The sequence below is a fragment of the Nerophis lumbriciformis genome, linkage group LG14 (assembly GCF_033978685.3).
Source record: "Nerophis lumbriciformis linkage group LG14, RoL_Nlum_v2.1, whole genome shotgun sequence".
In the NCBI taxonomy this organism is placed as follows: domain Eukaryota; kingdom Metazoa; phylum Chordata; class Actinopteri; order Syngnathiformes; family Syngnathidae; genus Nerophis; species Nerophis lumbriciformis.
This window is the reverse complement of record NC_084561.2, coordinates 15458124-15479504: the sequence shown is the minus strand read 5'-3', so window position 1 is coordinate 15479504 and position 21381 is coordinate 15458124. Positions and strand designations below refer to the sequence as shown.

At 37.5% G+C, this 21381-nt stretch overlaps 1 protein-coding gene across 4 annotated transcripts in view; it reads right to left on the bottom strand.

Annotated features, from left to right (window-relative positions):
• Nucleotides 1-817: 817 nt before the first annotated feature.
• The window catches only part of camsap2a (calmodulin regulated spectrin-associated protein family, member 2a), a 100473-nt gene continuing 79909 nt past the window's right edge, over nt 818-21381 (bottom strand). For 2 of the 4 annotated variants that reach the window (XM_061975997.1, XM_061975999.1), the window contains 7 exons: nt 19641-19777; nt 18141-18364; nt 16309-16381; nt 16053-16118; nt 13380-13495; nt 11600-11718; nt 818-7765 (listed from right to left, as the gene is read on the bottom strand). In XM_061975997.1, coding sequence (XP_061831981.1) covers nt 7457-7765; nt 11600-11718; nt 13380-13495; nt 16053-16118; nt 16309-16381; nt 18141-18364; nt 19641-19777 — 1044 coding nt within the window. In that variant the 3' untranslated portion in view covers nt 818-7456. The remainder of the gene's footprint in view (nt 7766-11599; nt 11719-13379; nt 13496-16052; nt 16119-16308; nt 16382-18140; nt 18365-19640; nt 19778-21381) is intronic. The other 2 variants (XM_061976000.1, XM_061976001.1) reach the window with 1 other exon arrangement.

The following is a 21381-nucleotide window of genomic DNA, read 5'->3' as shown; positions in this document are numbered from 1 at the left end:
TTAAAGGAATAATTATTTTGCCTAAATAAGCCCTGCGTCAATTACTCACAAAAAACATTTATTTATGCATGTTAGAATAATTGTTTCTAAATTATCACAAAAACTTTGTTACATTGAGGGCCCGGTGAGAAGCAAAAGCTGTCTTTGGAACCTACCAAGAGTAAGGCTCGTAAAACTCCACAGTGTAGGGGGGAGGAAGCAAAATGAAGGTGTTCTGTTTTCTTTCATGTATGGTAATCAACAGAAAGATATTGTTCTAACCCATGGACTTCAAAGCGGAGAGGAAGCAGGACCAGACTCCCCTTCAGGCGACCTCTTCTTGAACCTCCTTTTTGAACTATTTTACGAACTTCTTTTTTAACTATTTTACAACCTCTTCTTTTGAACTGTTCGGTAACTAAAGGCAACGCTGTTTACGACCCACTTCCCTCTGAAAGTGGAAGCTGTGGTCGGAGAAAGTCCAATAAAAAAGGAGGAGTACAATCTTTCGCCACAGCGTGCTGAGATGCTATAAAGGGTACAGTGTACAGACGACTCTCCTCAATATTGAATTCTGTCTTTAATTCTTTGCTTCTTGTCTTGTTTAATAGATGTCATCAGTGTTTGAACCTGACAATGCACAATAATATTATATAACCCCGGATCCGGTGAAAAGAAACAGAAAATTATCAATTAAAGTAAATGTTCTGTTACGTTTTAACACAATGTCATATACTGTTTTATTAGGACATTTGCACAGTATTGTGAGTTTGCCGCAAACAAAAAGGAATGCATTGACTTTTTAAGGTCGGATTTACTAAATATTCACAAACAAGTATTTGGAGGCCATGCTGAGTTTATTTGATGCAGCAAAAAAACAAATAAATTACATGTTTTTTTCAAAGACATCACGTTATCCGACAACAAAAAGTCATCATTATAGCACATGAGAACACAAACACTGATATGTACAACAAGCTTGTAGGTTAAATATTCCCTTGGCTTCCTGTGGTCAATAACCAACATACTAGATTACATTAGAAACAAAAGTCATAAATACCCCCCCGGTTTAAAATAATGCACCAAGTCAGCAGATTTGATTACAATTAATTGTTGTATACCCGTATGCAGCAAAACACCACCTGCCTAAAAACGCGGCCTTGACGATTTTCCTACAATTCAAAGAGAGAACTACCAAAATATTCCTAATCTTTACATGTTGCAGCTAAACGCAGCCATTTTTTTTTTACCGATAAGTGAAAATGTGAGTTTACAACTTATGAATCTTACAAAAATACTAATCTACAACTTCCTGACACAAGAGAAATACTCCTCGGGTGTCACTCTGTGCTGATAGCGGTCCACCATTTGTGATTGTACAATTTGTTCGAAACTGAAAGTGAAAGTACAAAACTGTCCCAAACGGCAGCTTTAACACCACACAAATCCATCACTTGAATTTGAAACACGTTGAGTGGGTGAAAGAATGTATTTTAAGGAAGACATTAAAAATGAATACAGTAGATCTGACATGCAGTTTGATCATGCGGGTTCTTGCTCCGTTACACACTTTAAAAAGAAAAATATTGACACATGCAGACCTTTCAAATCAACAGTGAGTTTGGATATGAAGAAGTGCTAATGTACGGCGAACTTGCACACTATTTATCTTGGACCGAAACTACATTGGTTGCTAAAAGTTTGATATCATTCAAAACCATTAGAAATATAGCCTTTATTTGAGCAAATTAGCAATCGTCCCAGAATCTTTGTGCTGTATTGGCCAGCTTGTGTCAAAATGATGTGTTTGAAACAATAAGACAGTCAAAACCAATAGAGTTCTTACTTTGATAAGAGTCAAGGAAATAGTCCTTGACTTTTGACCTGTAAGAATGCTAACAAGAATCATGTAATACAGTGTATTTCTCTTTTGCCTAAACTAGATTGGTTGCTATATATTGAATACAGTTCAAAACCAATAGAGTTCTTACTTTGAAAGAGTCAAAGAAATATTCCTTTAATTTTGACCTGTAAGAATGCTAACAACAATCATGTAATACAGTGTATTTCTCTTTGACCTAAACTAGATTGGTTGCTATATACTGAAAGCAGTTCAAAACCAATAGAAATCTTGCCTTGACCTGAGACATCGTCCCAGAAAGTTGCTGAGCTATTTTGTGTCAAATATCAGTTAAAAATCAGTAAAGAGTTTTGGTTTGATACAGAACAGTAATCCCTTCAAAACCAATAGAGTTCTTACTTTGATACAAAATATTGTTTGAAACAATAGGCCAGTCAAAATCAATAGAGTTCTTACTTTGATAAGAGTCAAATAAATATTCCTTGAATTTTGACCTGTAAGAATGCTAACGACAATCATGTAATACACTGCATTTCTCTTTGACCTAAACTAGATCGGTTGCTATATACTGAATACAGTTCAAAACCAATAGAGTTCTTACTTTCTTAAGAGTCAAGGGAATATTCCTTGAATTTTGACCTGTAAGAATGCTAACAACAATCATGTAATACAGTGTATTTCTCTTTGACCTAAACTAGATTGGTTGCTATATACTGAATGCAGTTCAAAACCAATAGAAATCTTGCCTTGATTTGAGCCATCGTCCCAGAAAGTTGCTGAGCTATTTTGTGTAAAATATCGGTTAGAAATCAGTAAGTTTTGGTTTGATACAGAACAGTAATCCCTTCAAAACCAATAGAGTTCTTACTTTGATACAAATTATTGTTTGAAACATTAAGCCAGTCAAAACCAATAGAGTTCTTACTTTGATAAGAGTCAAATAAATATGCCTTGAATTTTGACCTGTAAGAATGCTAACACTGCATTTTTCTTTGACCTAAACTAGATTGGTTGCTATATACTGAATACAGTTCAAAACCAATAGAAATCTTGCCTTGATCTGAGCCATCGCCCCAGAAAGTTGCTGAGCTATTTCGTGTCAAATATCAGTAAGAGTTTTGGTCGGATACAGAACAATAATCCCTTCAAAACCAATAGAGTTCTTACTTTGATGAGAAATGTGACTGGTAGGAGTAATATTGTATATGATAGTGTATTATTTATTGGTCTTTTTTTGTTATGTTTTACTTTTGGATTAATAATATTGAATTGAAGGCTGCATCAGCTTTGTGCTATCATAAAGTATTTTGTGTTCTTTAATGTTTCTTGTTTTCATGTGTTTTTATATTATTTTAGTGGAATTTTGTGTCTGCACTGCAACCACATAATTTTCCCTATGTGGGAAAAGTAAAGTCTATCCTATCCTAACAACAAACTCACCTTTGACGTAAGCACGCCGATTGCTGCAAGTTGAAATCAGCTCAAAACTAATAGGGATCTTGCCGTGATACTTATTACTATATGCACAATCATACCAGAAATTTGGCTACATTTTTGTACTAACACTATATTGGCCTTCGGGTGTCCAAGATCAGTTTAAATCAAAATATGTATAAGATTGAAAAAGAACAACAATCCCTTCAAAACCAATAGAGTTCTTTGATACAAACAGCCAGATCTGAACGTTTAAGAAATAAAGTGTACATTTGGAGCTGTAAGAGTGCTTTTACGCCTGTAAGAGTGCTAACAACAAACATATGTATCTTTGACCTAAGCTACAATGGTTACTAAAATCAATAGAGATCTTGGCTTGTTACAGTATGCCCAATCATCCCAGAAAGTTGGCTTAACCTTTGTGCTGTGTCATATTGGCCATCTTGTGTCAAATATCAGTCAAAATCAAATTATGTATCGGTTTGAAACAGAACAATTATCCCTTCAAAACCAATAGAGGTATTTTCTGATACAAACAAACAGACCTAAACGTTTTAAGAAGAGTATCTTGAAATCTTTGACTTGTAAGAGTGCTAACAACCTGACCACATTGATTGAAAAAGTATTAAATTCGTTCTAAACCAATAGGGATCTTGCCATGGTACTTAATGTCTGCGCAATGATAGCAGAAATTTGCCTCAACTTTTGTGTCAAATATCAGTCAAAATCAAAGTATGTATCGGTTTGAAACAGAACAAGAATCCCTTCAAAACCAATATAGTTCTTACTTTGATACAGACAGACCTAAAAGTCTCTTGGAATTTTGACCTGTAAGAGTGCTAACAACCTCAACACATTGATTGCTATTAGATGAATTTAGTCCAAAACCAATAGGGATCTTGCCACGATACTTGCACAATGATCCCAGAAATTCGGCTCAATTTTTGTGCTGAGCAATATTGACCAAATTGTGTCAAATATCAGTCAGAAACTGAAACAGAACAATAATCCCTTCAAAACCTGTAGAGGTCTTACCCCAGCAGGCATTAGACATTAAAACAACGTTGAGAACTTGTTGAATTCGGTCCTGACGTTGAGCAACTCAAACCTAACGTTGAAACAACATGCTTTTAGACAACGTTTAATCAATGTTGGGTTCTGATGTTGATTTAACCATTGAATTTTGGTCATTTTCCAACACAAATATAACATTGAAACAACATACTCTTTGACGTTTATTCAATGTCAGGTTGTGATGTTGATTTGACCAACAACGTGGATTTAACGTTACACACCACTGTTGTCTCAATTGACAAATACAACTATTTTACAACTTTGTTTTAAAGGACATTGTGGGGGGGCGTGGCCTGCGGACCTGCAGCGAAGCCGGGTGTGTCAGGATCGGCTTTGAAATTAGTGACAGGCGCATACAATACACAGCTGTGAGTGTTTGTCTGATCACCTGTCGCTCAGTTAAAGGCAGAAGTCGGGAAGGAGACGAGGTTGTTGATGGTGGAGAACGAGCGACAGAAACTTTTAACATGGCTGAAAAGCACAACTTATTGCAAAATTAATCCTTGTTCGCAAAGATGAACACAACTGTCATGTCCGTCATTGGTGGTCCAGAGAACCCGGAGGAGCAAGACCTCCACAGACATGTACGTATAATCAACATTGTATCGATGTCTAGTGCCTGCTGGGACTTTGATACAAACAGACAAACCGTAAAAGTTTTAAGAAAAGTACCTCGGAATTCTGACCTGTTATAATACTATTAACCTACGCACAATTATTGCTGTAAGATTAAATCAGCTCAAAAGAAATAGGGATCTTGCCATGACACTTATTGTATACGCAGGACTTTGGCTCACATTTTGTGCTGAGCAATATTGGCCATATTGTGTCAAATATCAGTCAAAATCAAAGTACGTATCAGTTTGAAACAGAACAAAAACGAATAGAGTATAATACAAAAAGCCAGACTTGAACTTTTTAAGAAAATCCGGTGTACATTTTGACCTGTAATAAGTAACAAACAAACATGTACTATATCTATATTGGACCTAACCTACAATGGTTGCTAAAAACCAATAGGGATCTTGCACAATTATCTGAGAAAGTTGGCCTAAGCTTTGTGCTGAGCTATGTTGGTCGTGTCAAATATCAAATCAAAACCAAGTCACGTATGGCTTCAATACGGAACAATAACCCATTCAAAACCGACCGGGTTCTTGCATTCTATTTGTCAAAAGGGTCTTGACAGGGACCCACTTTGGCCATTTTACACTGGACATCATTCAGAACTTTTAAGTGCAAAAACAAAATCACCAAATCTTTTGGACAGTCCGTCACTTTTACTTACTAATATAAATAATAATTTAAAGGGGAACATTATCACCAGACCTATGTAAGCGTCAATATATACCTTGATGTTGCAGAAAAAAGATCATATATTTTTTTAACCGATTTCCGAACTTTAAATGGGTGAATTTTGGCGAATTAAACGCCTTTCAATTATTCGCTCTCGTGACGTCACATCGGGAAGCAATCCGCCATTTTCTCAAACACAGAGTCAAATCAGCTGTTATTTTCCGTTTTTTCGACTGTTTTCCGTACCTTGGAGACATCATGCCTCGTCGGTGTGTTGTCGGAGGGTGTAACAACACGAACAGGGACGAATTCAAGTTGCACCAGTGGCCCAAAGATGCGAAAGTGGCAAGAAATTGGACGTTTGTTCCGCACACTTTACCGACGAAAGCTATGCTACGACAGAAATGGCAAGAATGTGTGGATATCCTGCGACACTCAAAGCAGATGCATTTCCAACGATAAAGTCAAAGAAATCTGCCGCCAGACCCCCATTGAATTGAAGCAATTCAGGGACAAAGGGCCTCGGTAGCACGGCAAGCAATGGCGGCAGTTTGTTCCCGCAGACGAGCGAGCTAAACCCCCTGGATGTCTTGGCTCACACCGTCCCTTATGCCACCGAAGATGATCAAGAGAAGAATATCGACCCTAGCTTCCCTGGCCTGCTGACATCAACTCCAAAACTGGACAGATCAGCTTTCAGGAAAAGAGAGCGGATGAGGGTATGTCTACAGAATATATTAATTGATGAAAATTGGGCTGTCTGCACTCTCAAAGTGCATGTAGTTGCCAAATGTATTTCATATGCTGTAAACCTAGTTCATAGTTGTTAGTTTCCTTTAATGCCAAACAAACACATACCAATCGTTGGTTAGAAGGCGATCGCCGAATTCGTCCTCGCTTTCTCCCGTGTCGCTGGCTGTCGTGTCGTTTTCGTCGGTTCAAACCGATATGGCTCAATAGCTTCAGTTTCTTCTTCAATTTCGTTTTCGCTACCTGCCTCCACACTACAACCATCCGTTTCAATACATGCGTAATCTGTCGAATCGCTTAAGCCCCTGAAATCCGAGTCTGAATCCGAGCTAATGTCGCTATAGCTTGCTGTTCTTTCCGCCATGTTTGTTTGTGTTGGCTTCACTATGTGACGTCACAGGAAAATGGACGGGTGTATATAACGATGGTTAAAATCAGGCACTTTGAAGCTTTTTTTAGGGATATTGCGTGATGGGTAAAATTTTGAAAAAAAACTTCGAAAAATAAAATAAGCCACTGGGAACTGATTTTTAATGGTTTTAACCCTTCTCAAATTGTGAGAATGTTCCCCTTTAAGAAAAATAAAAAGTTTTTCTTTATCTGGAGTGACGGCCCACCTTCCTCCAAAGACAGGGTCCTGAAAAGCTGAAACCGTTTGACTTTGTAGAGTTGAACACACAAGCGGTGTGTGGCGAACGCTAGCTGTATGCAATCTTTTTGGCCCTTAAAGTTGTGTACCTAAATATACAAAACATGACGACTCATCAATAACTGCCGAGTTACAATCACCTCATGGCACTCGCACGCCAAAATTGCAAATCGAAACGAATCTGTACATGAATCATAAACATTCGGTGTTGAGTAAAATGTCCTCGCATTCGTACGGTCTCGTTTTTGACGTTTGGCACATAGGAGATAAAAACAGTACTCACACATTCCTTCATAAACTAGACTCCGACATGGTTTTTAGATATTTACATCATTCTTCATCAGTGGCGTACATCGAGCAGGAAGTGGAAAATGCGGGTGTTGGAATCATCATGGAGGTATGTCCAGGCTCCATCAGGACTGGGGGGCAGGCACTACTTTTTTCGGGGTGGGCGGCTTCTTGGTTTGCCACAGGTGGCAGTGGATGGTGACGGCGTCCACGCTGGCCGACATGGTCTTAGCCGGTATCAGGCTGAACTGCTTCTTGTCCGAGTTGTACTTGTAGAGGCCGTCGATCATCTTGCGCGTGATGCTCTTCGGGCCGATGCCCGCCAGTTTGTTGATCTCCTCGGTCTCAGGGCAGTAGGTGTACAAGGAGCGGAACTGGCAGCCGCCGTCTCGGAACAAAACCAGGAAGTTGTTGGCCTCCGATTTCTCCATTTCCTGTGAAAAGTTATGAACATGAGTGCATGCACTGCAAAAACTGAAATCTAAGTAAGATTAAATATCTCAAATAAGGGTGATATTTGCTTATTTTCTGTCTAATAAGATAATTCTTCTCATGAAGCAGATTTTATGTTAGAGTGTTTTACTTGTTTTAAGTGTTATGGTCCTAAATGATCTCAGTAAGATATTACAGCTTGTTGCTGAGATTTTATGACCTATATTGAGTAAAACATGCTTGAAACTAGAATATCAACTGTTGCAAGGCTGTGTCATCAACACTCACAAATATAAAACTACTTTTTTAAAGTAATCATTTCTTACTTCAAGCATGAACAAAAACATCATTACTGACACAATTGTGTCTCATAATTAAAACAGATGACAGTCTTTGTCAGGACTTTGCTGTTTTATTTTCAATGAAACAAGAGAAAATACGTACTCATATAGTAGTACAGTTGGCACTGTACAGTAAACTGACAGTTAATATTTAAACATTTCACATGTGAGATTTCAAACTATTTTGAACAGAAATAGTTCATGCACATTCAGATGAAATCTTCAAAATTACAATAAAAAAAATTTGGCTGGGGGCCGGGCTGTATTTATATATATATATTATATATATATATATAAATACAGCCCGGCCCCCGGTGGTGCTGATAACGTCCGCATTTTCGAATGGAGGAGAAAAAAAGTCCTCCTTTCTGTCCAATACCACATGAAAGTGGTTGGTTTTTGGCATCTTATTTGTCCAGCTTCTGTACTCCTTTGTATACACTTTACAAGAAATACATTGTCGGCAAACTCCGTAGCTTGCTAGCTTGTGCACGCCAGCTTTCTGAGACTCTTATTTTGTTAGCGCAACTGTGCAGTCGGTCTTTGGAGTTTTGACGACAGGTACGGCGCCAGAGTCTGTTGAAATAAAGTGTTTCTCGCCTTCCTGTCGGTAATTTTAATGAGCTAAATATGTACATAAAGTGTTGTACTTATATTCCAACTCCGCGTTCTTTTTGGTCATCGCCGCTGCCGCCGCCACCCCCCGCCCCCCAACCACACCACCACAAATAGATGCCTGTCCTGTGGGAAACACTGATATACATATATATATATATTCCTCGTGCACTAATTGACTGAAAAAGCACGCACTTGGTGTGATGATGTCATGTTGTCGTTGGAAAAATGCATTTTTAGACCATATGATTTGCCTGAGCGGCTAGGAGACTCCGAGAGTACCAAGCGGTTGCCTTGTTGCCTTTCCATTAAGAACAATAAACTAGTTTTTAGTATAAGTTTGCTGGTTGCAAGAAATGTAATGCCGAGCGCATATCATTATGTCAAGATAATGGCACTAGCATTTACCGTATTTTTCGGAGTATAAGTCGCACCGAAGTATAAGTCGCACCTGCCGAAAATGCATAATAAAAAAGGAAAAAAACATATATAAGTCGCACTGGAGCCCGGCCAAACTATGAAAAAAACTGCGACTTATAGTCCAAAAAATACGGTACTTAATTTAAGAATATTTTTCAACATATTGAGAAAAAGGGTCTCGTTTTTTTTTTTTCTATCAAGAAAAGTGCACTTGCTATTAGTGAGAATATACTTATTTTAAGGTATTTTTGGGTTCATTGAGGTTAGCTAATTTTACTTGTTTTGGAAAGCCTCGACAAGCCGAATTTTCTTGTTCTATTGGCAGATCATTTTGCTTAGTTTAAAAAAAACAACCTAATTTTTGTATTTTTTTTTTCTTGTCTTTGAACACTGACTTTTTGCAGTGTGTTTCCTAAAACAATGTGTAGGGGGGAAATTAATTTCACCAAAAGTACAATACTTGACAATATTGGTGACAATATAGTATTCCAGATGAGATTGCTGTGGCCATTAAGGCTCTTTACACCAATACCAGTACAAGAGTTATCACCCCTGACAGAGAAACTGGGTCGTTTGAAATCAGCGCTGGCGTTTTACAGGGAGACACTTTTTCTTTTTATCATCGTCCTCGATTACGTCCTCCGCGTCTCTCTTGATGCCAACAACAACATGGGACTGCTACTAAAGCCCCGAACTAGCCGCAGACACCCGGCGAAATTGCAATACCATCCAACTCGTCGGCAGATGCAGAGGCCCTTCTCTATGCTCTAGAGCAGTGTTTTTCAACCTTTTCTGAGCCGAGGCACGTTTTTTTCATTGAAAAAAGTCTGAGGCAGACCACCAGCAGAAAACATGAAAAAATTAAACTCAGCAGTCGATATTGACAATAAAAAGTTGTTCTCGCAAGTGTTGGATATGAATTCAAACAACAACTAAGCATGCATCAATATAGCTCTTGTCTCAAAGTACTGTCACGACCTGTCACATCACGCCGTGACTTACTTGGAGTTGTTTGGTGTCTTCCTGTGTGTAGTGTTTTAGTTCTTGTCTTGCGCTCCAATTTTGGTGGCTTTTCCTGTTTTGTTGGTATTTTCCTGCAGCAGTTTCATGTCTTCCTTGAGCGCTATTTAAGTTAAAGTACCAATGATTGTCACACACACACTCGGTGTGGCGAAATTATTCTCTGCATTTGACCCATCACCCTTGTTCACACCCTGGGAGGTGAGGGGAGCAGTGGGCAGCAGCGGTGGCTGCGCCCGGGAATCATTTTTGGTGATTTAACCCCCAATTCTAACCCTTGATGCTGAGTGCCAAGCAGGGAGGTAATAGGTCCCATTTTTATAGTCTTTGGTATTCCCCGCACCTGCTTTGTTTTAGCAATCAAGGCTATTTAAGTTGTCGCTATCCTTCTTTGCGGGGACATTGTTAATTGTCATGTCATGTTCGGATGTACTTTGTGGACGCCGTCTGCTCCACACGCTGTAAGTCTTTGCTGTCGTCCAGCATTCAGTTTTTGTTTACTTTGCAGCCAGTTCAGTTTTAGTTTTGCATAGCCATCCCTAAGCTTCAATGCCTTTTCTTAGCAGCACTCGCCTTTTGTTTATTTTTGGTTTAAGCATTAGATACCTTTTTACCTGCAAACCATCGTCGTCGTTCCCGACATCTACAAAGCAATTATCCTACTGATATGAAAGAGTATTACATGGTTACTCTGCCGAGCTCTAGACAGCACAAACACTCAACAACGGCACATCTGTGGATTATAATTACTGGTTTGCAAAATATGTTTTTTACCCAATTAGGTGAAATTACATAAACTCCCACAGCACACCAAACAATATCTCACGGTACACTTGTGTGCCGCGGCACAGTGGTTGAAAAACACTGCTCTAGAGGATGCTGCTAACTGCGTTGGTCTCCACTGCAACTCCTTGAAGACAGAATTTGTCTCAACCAAAACTGCTGTACAACTGCCCTCCAAATCTGGAGCCCCACTTAAGCAAGTTGATGATTTTAAGCACCTCGGTTCCTGGATCATGGATTCCGGTAATGACTTACGGACCAGGAAAGCCCAAGCCTGCAAAGCATGTAATAAAATGGACAGCATATGGCACTCCAACCTGCCCAATTCACTTAAGCTAGACCTCTTCCAAGTCTACCATCGAACCCATCCTCATGTACGGCTCCGAGACCTGGACCCTCAATGCGCGCCTTCACAAACGCCTTGACGGTTGCTATAGCAACCTGCTTCGAAGGGTTCAAGGCTTATCGTGGCAGTCCCATCCCACCTTGGACCAAATATACGGCAACCTACCTCGAGCAAGCACCCGTCTGAGCCACAGTTTGCTGGTCATGGTCCAATGTTTACAATATTCAACATACATGACATTGTTGATCTGTGCACACATTATTGCATGTCAGAGAGAAGTGATAAACAAATAATATATCTCATGCGGTTACCTCCAGGATCTTGTTCTTCTGCCCCTCATTGACCTTGCCGGCGAGGCAGCAGTGGGCTAGCGCGTTCTGGATAATGTGCTTATTGGATTTGGCACTTGGCTCTTTGTAGAGCTTGGGTCCTGAACAGAAACCGAAGAAAAGAAAACACTTATAAGCAGCGTTTTCCATACATTCATTAATTTGTGGCGGCCAACAAACATAAGTAAGTATCAATTACACAAAGGAACTGGAAGGTCATTATGCAATGCAAAAACTGAAATCCAAGTAAGATTAAATATCTCAAATAAGGGTGATATTTGCTTATTTTCTGTCTGATAAGATAATTCTTCTCACTAAGCAGATTTTATGTTAGAGTGTTTTACTTGTTTTAAGGGTTTTGGTCGTAAATGATCTCAGTAAGATATTACAGCTTGTTGCTGAGATGTTATGACCTATATCGAGTAAAACATGCTTGAAACTACAATATCAACTGATGCAAAGCTGTGTCATTAACACTCACAAGTATAAAACTACTTTTTTAAAGTAATAATTTCTTATTTCAAGCATGAAAAAAAAAAATCATGATGCCGAGTGCATATCATTATTTCAAGATAATGGCACTAGCATTTACTTCATTTAAGAATATTTTTCAACATATTGAGCAAAAAGGTCTCTTTTTTTTCTATCAAGAAAAGTGCACTTGTTATTAGTGAGATTATACTTATTTTAAGGTATATTTGGGTTCATTGAGGTTGGCTAATTTTACTTGTTTTGGAAAGTTTTGACAAGCCGAATTTTCTTGTTCTATTGGCAGATAATTTTGCTTAGTTCAAATAAAATACCCCTCATTTTTGTATTTCTTTTTCTTGTTTTTGAACACTAACTTTTTGCAGTGTGGTGTGGACAACAATAATAACAGAAAGTTAACACATGGATTATAGACAATAATAATAAGAATACATTTAATTCATAAGTGCCTTTCAAATAACCCAAAGGCACTTTAACAGGTGTGTCAAAAAAATAGATTTTTGAATGAATCACGATTCTTACTTTTTTGATTCTTAATCGATTCAAAAAATCAAAATTCGATCAAAAAACATTTATCTGTCTGTCATCATATTGTTGATGGAGTTGCCCATATCTGCTGTACAGATTTACTTTAGAGAAAATAAGTGTGGGATACTTCTCTTGTTGCCTTATTTGTATTTGACATTATTAAATGTTTGGATAGAAATGTATTAAATAAAACCAAGTTTCTTATAGAACTTTATCAGAGCTGTCATCTATTTTAAAAGAGGAATGTAGTTAATCATAGGAATGGCACCCAATGTTATTAAAAAAGTATTTCTTTTAAATCGAGAACCGTTTTGAATCGAGAATTGATCCTGAATTGAATCGTTAACACCCAAGAATGGAAGCGAATCGAATCGTGTGGTCCCCAAAGATTCACAGCCCTACTTCACAATTTACAGATACAATAATTAGAAAGATAATGATACAACAACAAAGGATAAAATCAACATTTAACTAATAAAGGACAGTGTTAAACAGGGACAATGAGGTTATATGCTGCCTTCTTTTTCCCCTCACGCCACAAAAACATTGCAGTCATGTGGGAAACGCTACATCAAAAACTACTTTGACGACCTTTACAACAAAAATGCAGATGTAGTAAAGTTGTAAACCACTGCACACACAACATTCTGTAAACTGACCAAATTTCTAGAATGGAAATTCTGCCGCAGGGCCATGAGCACATTGCTCTTGTTGCTTTAAATAAGTTACACATTTTTCCACCAACCTGTGTACTCCGTGATGGACGTAACAGAAGAAGTGGTGGATCCATTTTCCCAGTCCTTCTCTCCATTCCTGCTACTGGAACGACTCGGGGACAGGAAGCCATCTGCAGAATCTGGCCTGAAATATACATGAAACACAAACTATTGCATTTGTATCAACTTGTTTCACAAGCTGGTCTTGTTTCCTCCTCATCAATCGACTAAATTGATTAGAAATAAGCTTAGCTTTCTATTGTGTTGCTGTAATCAATCGTTTAATGAGTGTACAGTCGTCCATCATTTGTGGCTGTTAATTGGTTTTAGACTTGACTTTCCACGAAGTAGGAATTATTAACTATAAATCAAATATTTTCATAGCTAGAGCATAAAGAAATGTTTATAACCTTCTAAATATGTTTTTCAACATTAAAATAGCCCTCTAGACATTAAGCAACACCCTTTAGTCAACTTTGCACTCCTTTAATCCAATATAGATTAATGCTGCCAGAGCCTGAGTCGATCAGTGGACATGATATATAACAGCACACTTGGACTTGTTTTGTCTCCCTTTGTGGCCAATATGAATATAGTGGTGATATTTTGAGTTTATTTAGCAAATGTAGAAAATGCTAAATTTAAGACCAAAAAATTGTAGATTATGCTTAGAAATACACACACACACACCTATAAATATATATATATATATATATATATACAATCATATACATGTATATATACATGTATATATATATATATATATATATATATATATATATATATATATACACACACACACACACACACATATATATATATAGATATATTATATATATATACACGCACACGCATGCACACACACGTATATATATATAAATATAAATATATATATATATATATATATATATATATATATATATATATATACACGTATACACAGTACAGGCTTAAAGTTTGGACACACCTTCTCATTTCAATGCGTTTATTTTCATGACTATTTACATTGTGGATTGTCACTTAAGGCATCAAAACTATGACACCTGTGAAGTGAAAACCCTTTCAGGTTTCTACCTCTTGAAGCTCATCGAGAGAATGCCAAGAGTGTGCAAAACAGTAATCAGAGCAAAGGGTGGCTATTTTGAAGAAACTAGAATATAAAACATGTTTTCAGTTATTTCACCTTTTTTTGTTAAGTACATAACTCCACATGTGTTCATTCATGGTTTTGATGCCTTCAGTGACAATCTACAATGTAAATAGTCATGAAAACAAAGAAAACCCATTCATGAGAAGATGTGTCCAAACTTTTGGCCTGTACTGTATATATACACATATATACGTGTGTGTATGTATAATATGTAAAACAAAAAACATTTTTTTTTGGAAAAGATTAAGAATTGTTACATCTAAAAATCCCGATTAATTCATTCGGAAAAAAAATAAAAAAAATAAAATAAAAAAATAAAAATAAAAAAAAATAAAAAAAATAAAATATATATATATATATATATATATATATATATATACACACACATGTATATACATATAGGGGTGTCAAACTTTTTTTTCTTTGAATGAATTAATCAAGATTCTGTGTTACAATTATTAATCTACGGTATTCAAAAAAATAGTTAGTTTTATTTAAATCTGTCTTGTCCAGCAACTCAGGCAAAACATATTGTTGATGTAGATGCCCATATCTGTTGTTCAGATTTACTTTAGAAAAGAGAAATGTGGGATACTTCTCTTGTTGCCTTATTTGTATTTGACTTTATTTAATGTTTGAGTGGAATTTTATTGAACAAAACCAGTTTTCTTTTAAGTAATGTATGGAAATTTATCACAGCTGTTTTGATTTTGAATCGAGAATCGATTCTGAAACGAATCCTTACTCCCAAGATTCGAATCGAATGGTTCCCCAAAAAATTACAGCGTTTTATTTATTTATATATATATATATACACATATATATTTATAAATATATAGACATTTATACACATATGTTTATATATATATATATTAATTTATACATATATATATATATATATATGTATATATATATATGTATATGTCAAAGTGCAATTTCAATGTTGATTATGTTCATTTATCAATAAAAAAGAATGAAGGTTATGGTAAGCAGCAAAATCATACAGTTTTTTGCCGTTTTACCCCTCGATTAGTTGAAATTATTAAATACTTGATTACTGAAACAATTCATAGCAGCATCCCTACGTACATCAGTGCGTAAACTGCGCATTAATGCAGCAAGAATGCTAAAAATAAAACAATAAAGATGCTGACTGGTGTGTAGTTGCATAAGGCCCTTAAGGCTGCTGGTTGAAAAGCAAAGCACAGGCTTGGCAGGTGAGAGGCGTACAAATAAAAAGCCAAAAAAGTACTTTTGTATGTTGAATCATATCTGTTTAGGATGCTTGTTTTAAGCATATTCAATGTAATACTACTGTAAAGCAACTATTATATTTCATTAAAAAATCTCAAAGTGCAAGCTGAGGGGATGTTGGGAAACAAATACAGCAGTCAGCTAAAACATACCGTCCGACAGACAAGCGTACTGTGATGAGCAAAAATAAAAGTGCTGTGCTCATTCAAGTCAAGGCCGGTGTGAGGACAAAGTGCAGTGCAGGACTGGAGCAGGAACAACATGAAGCACCATAGGTCAGCACCAAACAGGAACTAACCTTCTCCTTCTCCGTTTAGGAGAGCTCAGAAAGCAGATGAGACTGCCAGAGGCTAAACTAGCACTTCTGGCATGTGTGATAGAGCAGGACAGTAGAAGTAAAAGGAGGAGAATAGGCAAGAACACAAGAAATATGTTACAAATGTGTACTGTATTTATTGTATTAGTAGGTAGAACTAAAAGGTTACAGCAGAGACTTATGAAACATTAAAACAGCACAGATTGTTCTATGCTTTTAGAAAAGTGCAGCAACTCACCTTTGCGCTCTCTTCTCTGAGTGTACACTGTCGCCGTCCCCCAGGTTGAGAGATGCCAAGGACAAGGTGGAAACTGAAAAGAGACGTTATCATGAACCTGGATGCGAGACAAGATTTGGCACAGTGCGACACAGTTACAGTGACAACCATGCATGACGACACCGCTGCTCTGTCCACAGCAATGCACTCTTAATAATCAGCCATGGATCAGTATCGGCTGATTTTTGTGAAAAATCATGTGATCACCATTGCCGAATAATCCTTTTAAATGCCATTCACAAAGATCCCTTTTCGCTGACACTGTATTTATTTCTAGTCCCCCTGCTGACAAACGACTAGCAACTGTGTGTCTCCATACACTGCTTAATCACCTTAATTATGGCAAATAAACTGCATTTCTTAATATCTTAAGTATAATCATCTAGTAACATTATCACTGTAGGACGAGGTTAAACATGATATACACATGGAGCAGACATGCTAATAGCTAAGCTAACCACAAAGCTAGTTTTAAACAACACCAATAAATAAGTGCTTGGTAAAAATTGAGAAGTGTGGGTGGAACCGTGTTACAGCAGAAAGCAAGCAGATATTAACATGAAATTAACAAGTAAATTAATAAGAGTAAAGAGCATAGATGTCAAACTTAAGGCTCATCAATATATGTGCCTGGAAATAATGTGCCACAATAAATCATTTTTGATAAATGTATTTGCTCTCTCAATTTTGCCAGAAAAACTGTACTGGATTCAATTGCATTACTTTTAAACTTGAATCTTATCTGATCATATAACAAGATATTCCTTCCAAGCATTTTTTTGTTACCAAAAATCCCTGACTTATGATTTCAAAGGATATTATCCATCAATTTGTTAGAAAAAAATATATGAAAAATGGATAGGTAATTGTGTAATAACATCATGAGGCTATACATTTACATTCATATATATTCATTGTTACAAGCCTCTGAGGGGCAGCTATAACTGTGACTAGGCCCTTCATTAAAATGAGTTTTACACCTCTGGTCTAGAGAGAGGTAGTGTCGATATATATATATATATATATATATATATATGTGTGTGTGTATATATATATATATATATATATATATATATATATATGTGTGTGTGTATATATATATATATATATATATATATATATATATATATATATACACATATATATATATATACACACACACACACATTATATATATATATATATATATATATATACACACACACTCACAGAGAGAGAGAGATACTAGAGCGATTACGTCTTATACGGTATTGTCAAAATATTATAAGGCAAAAACCAGGTGATTTAAATGAACAGTAGATATTAGTTTTTGCTTTTGTTAATTATTGTGCACTATTGACATTGTTTTGCGCAATCAATTGTATGTAATAAAAGAGAATAATGAACTAGTTTAAATATAGTATTGATAATGGGAAACTGTCAATAGCACTGACCCTAAATAAACTGTGAAATGTACAATTATTGTACGTGATCAGCAGTATTGGTATCGGCTGATCTCGCTCATGGATGATTGGTATCAGAATCGGAAACATTCTGCTCAGGTGACGTGTCTTGTTCAACTCACTTAATGGCCACAACATTAGGGACAGAATCAAATCACCAATGCAAACTACAACCACGATAATACACATAATATTGTACGACTAATAATTATTATTATAGTCGCTATATTGTATATCATTTTACTGTGCCTAAACAAGTGTCCAGTCAGGGTATATTTTTAACAAAGTTCGCAGACATGGTTGCATACTTCAAAAAATGCAGAGTTCAGCTTGATCTCTCTTTGGTGTTACCTGTGGCAGCTCGGACGGGAGTTTTTGGGGAGTCAAGGCTGTCCCGATGGTTTGACTTGGGCCGACCTCGTCTCTGTCTGGCGCTGCCTGCTGGTCGAGCCTTAATGACGGTGTCCATGTCCTCCATCAGCTTCAGCTGCTTCCTCCTGAGAAATTCCTGCTTGATGAACTCCTTCCTTGCCTTTTCTTCCTCCTTCCTGATACGCTCCTCCTCCGCTTTCAACCTGAGGCCATGGAATGGAGGGGAAGGGGAGAAAGTAATTTAAAATAAATGGTAAATATATATATATATGTGTTATGGGACGGCGTGGCGCAATTGGGAGAGTGGCCCTGTCAGCAACCTGAGGGTTTCTGGTTCAATCCCCACCTTCTACCAACCTCGTTGTGTCCTTGAGCAAGACACTGCACCCTTGCTCCTGATGGGTCGTGGTTAGCGCCTTGCATGGCAGCTCCCGCCATCAGTGTGTGAATGGGTGAATGTGGAAATAGTGTCAAAGCGCTTTGAGTACCTTGAAGGTAGAAAAGCGCTATACAAGTATAACCCCATAAATGGTCTTTATTTATATAGCGTTTTATGATACCTACACGTACCCAAAGCGTTTTATATTATACGTCACTTTCACCCATTTACACACAGATTCACACACTGATGGCGGAAGCGCTACCCACGACCTATAAGGAGCAAGGTGGGTGAAGTGTCTTGCCCAAGGACACAACGGCTTTGACTAAGATGGCGAAAGCTGGAATCGAATCGTATATTGTATTTATTATATCGTACAATATGGTCATTTTTTAGGGAAGTTATGTTTCATATGGAGGGATTATTTGTTATTTTTGCCATTATATGCAACATACTGTAGATTAAAGTGCATACATTATTGTTGGAGCCAAATTTCCTTATTTGTTTATATTGTTTTTATTTTATTTTCTCTAATTGATGGCTGGCCTCAGCTCATGTTGAATTTCCTTTTCGGCAGATTGCTCCGCCCACTTCCTGTTAAGAACTAGGAAGTGTTGACAGGGATGGGACTGTTGCTATGGTGCGGTTACCATGGTAGCCTCCTTAAATTGGGTTCAGGTGTGAGCACGGCAGGGCGATTGGAGGACAAACATTTTTCGACCGTGTCATGTGGTGTTGTGTCGTGTCGTGACAATGCTGTGTCAATGTGCCATTCAAGGTCAGCATACTTTATGTTATATAACCTACATTTGATTTAATTTAAGATAGCTTGGAATAAACGGATTGTCATATCCAAACACATTTCTACAATACTGGAAATTCTATCATTCTACGCGTCAAACTGGTCAACACAGTCGCCCTCGGTATCAGCCCAAAGGTAAGGGCTGTACAATTATTATATTGTGCAAGACTCATGCCTGCATTTGAATAGATTTTTATTTTAATCATCACAAAAAAAGCAAGTCAGCTATTATTTAAACAGAGTCACTTTGGGGGAGTCTATTTTGGAAGGACATTTCTTGGATACAACAAAATCATACCGAGCCTCCTCCTTCTTTTGCTCTAGCTCCGCCTCCTGCTGCATTTTCCTCTGCTGGCTTTCCTTCTCCCTCCTCATCCTCTTCTCCATCAGGGCCGCCCTCTTCTGAGCCATGTTGTCCTCTGGCTTTCCATCCTCCTGAAACAATTGGAAAACAAACACATTAAACAATTGTTCAGTGACAGTTTCACTCAAAATTGCTATAAAAAAAAAAAAATATCGGGGCTTCACATTTTTGGGACAGCATGAGAAATCACGATGTCACACCGATAAATCCTATAAAATAGTTCAGAGTACTGATTAAAAAAACACTCCAAAGAGGTGAAATTACCAGTACTGGTGCTGTAGGTGGGTTAAGGTGAGCAAATCAATTGCTCCACTTCCCCTACATGGTGTAGGGATGTCCCGATCCGATATTTGGATCGGATCGGCTGCCGATATTTGCCAAAAAATGCGTATCGGCAAGGCATGGGAAAATGCCGATCCAGATCCAGTTTAAAAAAAACTCCGGTCCGTGTTTTCCAACGCAGATTTAAATAATACATTCCACTTTTCTGCTGCTCCCTATTTCCGTTCCGCATTTTCCAGCACACCTTCAACACATCCACAGGTCTGTGGATTCTCACGCAGTTGCTTTTAGCTGCTGGCATTGCACTACAGGCTCTTCCCACTCCTTCTTCTGTCTCCTTCTCACAGACAGCAAGCGCAACTTCTTACACATGTCACACGTCCCATACGTATACGTCCTCTCCCAGCAGAGAGGTAGCAGCATGGCTAACGTTAGCTGTGATGCTAGCGCAGCCGCTAAGGTGCGCGCCTGCTCAAACGTCCTCTGCGCACGGCAAATCTATGCCACGCACAAAATCAAATAAAAAAATAAGCGCAAAACAATTTTCGACACACGGACACGACAGAGAAAACAGTTTTCGTCATCATTGTTCAAATATTGTAACGTCTGTCGAGACGCTTATCTCCATTCGGTGCCACACGTCCACACCATCAAAATGCCGAGGCAAACATTTCCAGATCAACACCGTATGAAAAAAATAGTGATTTTTTTAGTTGTGCTTTCCTTCTCTGCATGAAAGTTTAAAAGTAGCATATATTAATGCAGTATGAAGAAGAATGTTTTAATGTAGACATGCAAGCCTTGAAAGAACATTTTGAAAATCAAGACTACATTTCCTGCAAATGGGTGCATTTCTACCCTATATTTTAACTTTAGATTTATTCTCATATCAAACTCTTTTGGCTGTCTTTTTGACACTACATCCGGCGCCCCCCTCCACACCCCGGATTATAAATAATGTAAATAATTCAATGTGATTATCTTGTGTGATGACTGTATTATGATGATAGTATATATCTGATAGTATATATCTGTATCATGAATCAATTTAAGTGGACCCCGACTTAAACAAGTTGAAACTTATTCGGGTGTTACCATTTAGTGGTCAATTGTACGGAATATGTACTTCACTGTGCAACCTACTAATAAAAGTCTCAATCAATCAATCAAAACACATAGAATCATCATACTGCTGTGATTATATGCATCAAGTGTTAATTCAAGGCTAAGGCAAAATATCGAGATATATATCGTGTATCGCAATATGGCCTTAAAATATCGCAATATTAAAAAAAGGCCATATCGCCCAGCCCTAGTTTCAATGATGCCATTTCTGTTTGTCATGTATAATTTTGTCTATTTTGTGTTTATCCTTGAATAAACAGGTCAGTTT